The 8,249-nt window shown below is 35.6% G+C and overlaps 1 protein-coding gene across 1 annotated transcript in view; it reads right to left on the bottom strand.

The window, feature by feature from the left end:
* Positions 1-557: 557 nt before the first annotated feature.
* Positions 558-8,249, bottom strand: part of LOC127696156 (UDP-glucuronosyltransferase 2B1-like) — a 9,123-nt gene continuing 1,431 nt past the window's right edge. The window contains exons 2-6 of the mRNA XM_052198695.1: positions 7,697-7,845; positions 5,651-5,782; positions 2,317-2,404; positions 1,964-2,183; positions 558-834 (exon numbers count right to left, since the gene is read on the bottom strand). Of these exons, the coding sequence (XP_052054655.1) occupies positions 558-834; positions 1,964-2,183; positions 2,317-2,404; positions 5,651-5,782; positions 7,697-7,845 (866 nt within the window). The remainder of the gene's footprint in view (positions 835-1,963; positions 2,184-2,316; positions 2,405-5,650; positions 5,783-7,696; positions 7,846-8,249) is intronic.

Here is an 8,249-nt window from a genome sequence, read left to right as displayed (position 1 = left end):
CTTTCAAAGTGAGAGAAAATGGACCATTTGGCAGATTAAGTCTACTTCAAAAGTCAGAATGAGATGGCAGTGTTCAGGTGAGTTATGAGTAAGAGATAATAAGGAACCTAAATTAATAATCTAATTATTAAGTCAAGTCAGAGTACTCCCAAGTACTGGAATTTATGTCAGGAGCTGTAAGAATTGTTTGAAAATTACTGTTTGAAAAAGGAGTGTAGCCATTGTTTCTGGTTATCTTTGGGTATACCAAACTTCCATCAACTATTCCCTAAAGGACCTGTGGTGGAGGCTACCCTCCTTTAATCAGACAATAATTTTCAGTTACATCAAAACATTCTAAACTGAAGATAGGATGTTGTTTTCATAGCTCTGAGTGTATATCTGGCATGAGCCCTTGCATGCCTTTAAAATATAGTGAATCCACGAGGGCCATCTTCAATGATGCCATGACAATGTCGTGTTTCAGAGGGAAGGCACCTGTTGTGACACCAGGTTCCTGCTGGAAGCAGGTGGCAGAGGCTCCTCTCTGAGGACTCTCTGCTTCAGCCTTCTTGATGCTACTCGTTTTTCTTCTTTCCCATGTTACCAGTCTTATGGCAGCAAAAGAGGCAACATTTTGCCATGATGAATACCACTGTTACCACACAGACCAATAGGAATGCGATCACATCCAGAGAGTGGTACTGGACCCAGCTGAGGTCATGCAGAGCTGGGCGAAGGTGCTTGGCTCCTTTGTTGCGCATGACATACTCGATCCAGAAGACAGCTCTGTCCAGGGGCTTCATTGGCTGATCATGGTGGATTCTGGATAATCTCATGGCATTCTCTTTATAGCTGAAGGGACAATGTATACAATCAAAATTAAAGAGAAGCTAATTTTCTGATTAACATAACATATATTGATTTTAATTTCAGTTTTTGTAGTTAAGCAATATTTTAAACATTGGCAAGTGAAAGAATGGAGAGTCAAATTGTGTGTGCGAGTGTGTGTGTGTGTGTGTGTGTGTAAGATTTAAGAACAGGAAGTGAAATAGACAATGAATTCTCTTAAGAATCCAGGAACAGTATGTTCTACTGGATTATCTCCTCTCTAGTTTCAGTTTCTCCTATTTTCTTCTTAGTCTGTTTCCTAATTTCTTTTTATAACTAGATTCCTATTTTGAAAACACTTGTTATCTTTCTTCCTTGCAAAGAATTTTTACCAGACTCAAACCAATGATTTTCTGTTTCTGGACTAGGAGACTTTGCATGTAAAGAACCAGTTGCACTTTCTCCTGTTATTTGTCCTCTGGAGGGTCTCGCCAGGTACATTTGTCTACTGGAAAAGCTTGAAACTACAAATAGCGTTCTCTAGGTATAGAAACAATTTAATACTGTCTCTCATTTCTTCAGTACTGGCTATGCAATATCACATATCATTATAGAAATAAAGTAAAGTTTTACCAAAAGTTTCTAAACTTTGAAAATATCAGTAAATGTTTAACCTTTCATTAAGATTAAGGTTCATGATTACTCTGTACAATCTTTTATATTTTGAAATAGTGCACTTGTTACCAATCGATATATTTGTGATATTATTTGTGATATTATTTATGTATATAGAATAGTTTTAGACTAATCATGTCTCATCCATTGAAATGTGCATTTAGAGTAACTTTATTATTAAAATAAGCACATATTTGTGACATATAATATTACAGTTATTCAAAATTATTCTCCTTCAAATAGGGTATAAATCAATCTAATGATTTGAATCTATCACTAATTTTAAAGGAATAGTTACTCACACCAAGCATGAATACACATATTTTCAATCCCAGCACTCAGGAAGATGAGGCAGGCAGACTTATGAGTTCAAGGCTAGTGTTGTGGTCATATAGTAAGAAACAAAAAAGAAAAGAAAAAACCCACCTTTAAAAAAAATCTAAATTCAAACAATGAAGCAAACAACAAATACACTCACGAAGGGTCATTAATGACAGTCTTCAAGGCAGTCAGAAGGTCTGTAGCTGACAATGTGCTGAAGTCCACTCTAATAGCTGCTCCCTTGGCTACCATGTGATTAATATTTTCAGGTTGATCCGCAAACAAGGGAATGCCAACAATAGGAATGCCATGATAGATTGCCTCATAGATGCCATTGGTTCCACCATGAGCTATAAAAGCTTTGGCTTTTGGATGACCTGAAGTGAGAAGTGATTTTACATAATTGCTGATCATAATATTAAAGAGAAGGAAATATGAAGGCATAGTAGGGCGCTGTTCTTAATAAGTATGTTATTATAGCCACAATCCTGTAGTGGAATTTTTCCTTACCAAGAAGGTCATTCTGGGGGATCCACTTGTACAGCCGAGTGTTGGATCCTAAGGTGTCTGGTTTCTTACCATCAAATCTCCACAGAACCTGTTACACACAGACAATACCCTATTTAATTGCAGAACTTCCAAGGCTTTGGTATATTTTGATTCTGGAGAATTGAGATTACTCAGTTTAATATTATCCAGATGATAGACAATGAAATTTAAGAGAGGAGAAATTATAAAATATCATGAGACAGTAAAAGACTGAAATAAATAATATATTTTCTGTACATTGCTTCATAATAACTTGAGAGTACACTTAATTATACTAATTTTATATGTCTGACAATTAGTGACAAATTAGAATATACACAAAATTTTAAGGCAGTTAATATAAACCTTATTGGGAAAACTAAGGTCAATTAGAAATAGTTTATTATTATGAATATCTTATATGTAATCCAATGTATATATAGGGTATATGTACATATCATATAATCTCAATATTACATCAATCACACAAACACTGTTTTACCTATATTTTCATGTTCTTTTGGCTATTCATTGCACTTAGGTTTAATTTGATTCATAATATATCACATGATACAATTTGCCATTTCCAAAAGTTTTTTTTTTCTTAAGGAATTATATTTACTTCATTTCAGATAAATTTTATTAAGTACTGTCCATGGAAAAGTGTCAGTAGGAAAATGTAAAATATGCTTTCTATTGTCCTAAATACATTTAATGTCTAGCATCAAACTGATTTCTAAAGTACAAGGAAAGCTCACAAAATGGAATGTGAATTGTCGCTCTTTCCTTTCTGTGTGCTTTTTGCTTAGTAAAATAAAAATTTATCTCCACAATAGGAGAAATCAGTATCAAGTAATAGAATAAATGTAGTTTACAAACATCAAAAGATTGCTTTTAGAACGTAATTCAGTAATACATTCTATGGAGTTGTGAGCTGCTAGATTCTTCCTATATTATCCTTGCTTACATAAAACTCCATCTTTCAGCAATTATCAAATTCATCTGGAACAACAAAAAACCCAGGATAGCTAAAACTATTCTCAGCAACAAAAGAAAATCTGGGGGAATCAGTATCCCTGACCTCAAGCAATACTTCAGAGCAATAGTGTTAAAAACTGCATGGTATTGGTACAGTGACAGGCAGGAGGATCAATGGAACAGGATTGAAGATCCAGAAATGGACCCACACACCTATGGCCACTTGATCCTCGACAAAGAGGCTGAAAACATCCAATGGAAAAAAGATAGCCTTTTCAACAAATGGTGCTGGTTCAACTGGAGGGCAGCATGCAGAAGAATGCGAATTGATCCATCCTTGTCTCCTTTTACTAAGCTCAAATCCAAATGATCAAGGACCTCCACATAAAGCCAGACACTCTGACGCTAATAGAAAAGAAACTGGGGAAGACCCTTGAGGACATCGGTACAGGGAGAAAGTTTCTGAACAGAACACCAATAGCGTATGTTCTAAGAGCAAGAATTGACAATTGGGACCTCATAAGGTTACAGAGTTTCTGTAAGGCAAAGGACACCATCAAGAGGACAGATCGGCAACCAACAAATTGGGAAAAGATCTTCACCAATCCTACATCAGATAGAGGGCTAATATCCAATATATATAAAGAACTCAAGAAGTTAGACTCCAGAAAACTGAACAACCCTATTAAAAAATGGGGTACAGAGTTAAACAAAGAATTCTCACCTGAAGAACTTCGGATGGCAGAGAAGCATCTTAAAAAATGCTCAACTTCATTAGTCATTAGGGAAATGCAAATCAAAACAACCCTAAGATTTCATCTTACACCAGTCAGAATGGCTAAGATTAAAAATTCAGGAGACAGCAGGTGTTGGAGAGGGTTTGGAGAAAGAGGAACACTCCTCCACTGCTGGTGGGGCTGCAAATTGGTACAACCACTCTGGAAATCAGTCTGGCGGTTCCTTCGAAAACTGGGCACCTCACTTCCAGAAGATCCTGCTATACCACTCCTGGGCATATACCCAGAGGATTCCCCACCATGTAATAAGGATACGTGCTCTACTATGTTCATAGCAGCCCTATTTATAATTGCCAGATGCTGGAAAGAACCCAGGTATCCCTCAACAGAAGAGTGGATGCAAAAAATGTGGTATATCTACACAATGGAGTACTATTCAGCCATTAGAAACAATGAATTCATGAAATTCTTAGGCAAATGGATGGAGCTAGAGAACATCATACTAAGTGAGGTAACCCAGACTTAAAAGGTGAATCATGGTATGCACTCACTAATAAGTGGTTATTAACCTAGAAAACTGGAATACCCAAAACATAATCCACACATCAAATGAGATACAAGAAGAAAGGAGGAGTGGTCCCTGGTTCTGGAAAGACTCAGTGAAACAGTATTCGGCAAAACCAGAACGGGGAACTGGGAAGGGGTAGGAGGGAGGACAGGGGAAGAGAAGGGGGCTTACGGGACTTTTGGAGAGTGTGGGGGGGGCTAGAAAAGGGGAAATCACTTGAAATGTAAATAAATTATATCGAATAAAAATTAAAAAAAAAGAATTCCAGAGTTCTACAAAAAAAAAAAAACAACAACAAAAAAAAACCTCCATCTTTCACCATCCAGAGAAACATGTTCATCCTATGTTAAAAGCAGAGTTCTTGATGATGAATTCATAATTTTATAATCTTGGGCTCCCTTTCAGAATCAGTGCCTATTTTTATCTATTCTCTTATATTTTCCCACATCAGTTATTGGGAAGAAGATATTTTTGTCTTTCTTTACATACATTTTTGTTTCATTTTATATATGTGGGTACTTTGCCTGCATGTAATTCCATGCACTGTGAGTGTTCTCTTTGGGGGCCCTGAAGCACACATGAGATTCCCTGGCAGTTGAGTTGGGGATACTTGTGAGCTACTATGGAAGTCCTAGCAATCAAGCCCAGCTCCTCACGAAGTGCAGACAGTGCTCTTAATGCCTCACTGTGGCCTCTTCCCAGCCCCAGAACAGAAAAGCTTGAGAATCAAAATGAAGTGTAAAGTGGTTGTAAATATGAAGAAAGGGACCTGCCTCAGATCTCTAAGTGCCAACATGTCAGGTGTGCACAACCATGCTGGATCTAAGTGTGATCTTTCAGGTCATAATGTGAATCAGAAGTAGATTAATAATCTATCTTCTACAATTCATAATTTTCTTTTTAAAATGTTGCTTGAGATGCATAGGAAAAAGCCCACTACCTTACATTCCACAGGAATTTTCCCTACTATAATCCAATCAGAGGTCAATAGACTTATAATACACTTGTTCACCTAGTGGACTCTTTATCTTACCTTCTGTGGAATCTGGGCAAGAGCAGAAGCAACAATATTGGCCTTTTCTTCTGTCAGGTTTTTAATCATTGATCCCAGAGAAAACACCACCACACCATGTTCTCCAGAGCTCTGGACAAATTCTTCCATTTCCTGTGAAGAAAGTTGTAACACCACAAATGAATGACTGCATGGGAAGCATTGGCTAAAGGACTGAGGCATGATTACTGAGGAAATCATGTAATTATGGGAATTATTTTAGGGAGACTGGTGTATCTATTGCCTCAGGACTTATGTGGTCATGGAGAGTACATTTGTACTATAGCACAGTTGATGAAAATAAGAAAATTTGAGGACAAAAGTATTGGTATTGCAGATGTCAGTGAAATTTAGAGGATCATTAGGAGGTATTTTAAAAACAACAGGAAGAGGAAGGAGAAAGATTATAAGAGCCACAGGCAATGAATTATTTTTTATTCTTACACTGAAATGAAAGAAATTATCTGTAGTACATTTTAACTAAAAATGAAGTTGTTCTACTGCCCAAAAAAGAAAAGAAAACTCCATAGCACACACACACACACACACACACACACACACACACACACACACACACAACCAAAACAGTTACCCCAGTATCCCTGGGAATAAATTGGAAATTGAAAGTTAGGAGTACCTTAGAGTAAAAGCTTAGGAAGAACAAAGAAAAACAGACCCTCTAAAGAGTTGGATAATGTTTGTAAATTGCTCAGAGTATATTCATTAAAAAAGATCTCTAATATCATAAGAAAATAGAATTAAATAAACTTAGGCATATGGTCCAAAGCAATCATTCCCTCAGATGCAAGCATTCTACAATTATCTGAAAATCTTTTAATAATTTTAGCTATCAGAAAATTCAATTAAAATATATCAATATTCCATCATAATCCACTTATCATGAATGTCACAAAAATTTAAGTAGTACAAAAATGCTCCCACAGATAATATGGAAATTGAGCATTTATGCATTTATCGTAGTTGTAAAGGTAAAATGATATGGAAAACAGAAATAAGCTTCTTTATATAAGTAACATTTATATGATATGTAGAGTTAACCTATGCCACTCTTTGGTGGTATCTGTCAGAAATAATTACAATGGAAAAATCCACATAATAATGTTTATTATATCATTAGTCATAATCCCTCCAATATAGAATTATCTTAGATATTCTTCAACTGATAAATGTGTGACAAAGTGTTGGTAAATAAATATACATAATTGTGTTTTACTCAGGCAGAAAAATATTATTATGTAACTTAGGAAATAGCTATTGTTTAGAGAACAGGAGAGCCAGACAAGAAACAGTGTTGTTTTCTTTTGTACGTGGAAACTACAGAGAAAAAAACCAATATTCTTGTCAAACCTAAATGTAGAAACATTACAATGAAATGGAAAGATTAAAAGGGAACTGTGTGTGGAACACGCATACATGAAGCTGTCTAAAACCATCTGTGTGCCATGTCATAGTCCTGCTTAGCTAAGTCTTGGCAATGATTCTTGCAATTTTCTGTTTTTCTCTCACTTCTTTACATTCATTAATATAACCCTGAACATTCGCCACGTCATTGGAACTTCACAAGGATTCTAGGACATTACCTCTGAACTCTGTTGGATATTTCTTCAACCTATTTGTCTATCTATAATAACAATTATATAACATTTATCACACTTTATCACTTCTCCATCATTATAATACTTTCAAGTAAAATATAATTTCTCTTTAGTGAAGAAATTGATTCTTTGTTTCTTTAGCTGGCATTTACTATATGTTTTGAAGATAGTATAAATTCTCTTTTATGAGTTATTTAAACATCCTTCAATCACTGACCACATTCTAAAGTGATTTGACACTCTTAAGTAATGAGACGAGAGATGTAAGGAAATAATGTATATGTCAATTGTCAGAGAGTTTTAGTCTACTTTATATATATCACATGAAACCAAATATCTGGAAATAGTGGTGAAGAATTGTTTCCATGAAACAGGAAAAAACAGGTTATCAAGGAAATCAATATAGGGTTACCTTAGGCAGTGGTTTGGCCGGTTTGCAATGGAGTCCTCCAACAAAGTCAAAATTAGGCAAGAAAGGGTGAGGAAATTGCAAGTCCCAGAAGGTTCGGATGAGCCATATGTCTGCCTTCCCCATCATCTCGGTTAATGTAGTGGGTCTCCCTGCACCCCAAAACATGTAAAATACACAATGGTGAAAGGAATTTTTCTGGAATATAGCGTGTGATTTCAGGAAGTGAGTTGAGGTCATGTAGACAAACAATTTAATATGTTCCAATTATGATTTCTGAAATAATTGTAGTAACAGTATTACTTGTGTGAAAATTATATTGATTTTCAAAGTTACACCAATACATTTGAACCATTTTGACTCATGCCAAGAAGCTTGAAAAGGATTTGAAAAAGAGCTTTCCTAGAAAATTTCATCTATTTTATACATTTTAGTAGCTATTCTCTTGATTTCTGATTCTGTAAATGCACTGTGATAATCTGAAATGTATGACTAAGTTTCTTTTATCACTGCTGTACTCTGTCCATTACAGGAGACCAGTATTACTAACTTAGTT

This window comes from Apodemus sylvaticus, chromosome 11 (genome assembly GCF_947179515.1).
Source record: "Apodemus sylvaticus chromosome 11, mApoSyl1.1, whole genome shotgun sequence".
Classification (NCBI taxonomy): domain Eukaryota; kingdom Metazoa; phylum Chordata; class Mammalia; order Rodentia; family Muridae; genus Apodemus; species Apodemus sylvaticus.
The sequence above is the reverse complement of the archived record's forward strand: the minus strand, read 5'-3'. Positions and strand labels throughout refer to the sequence as shown.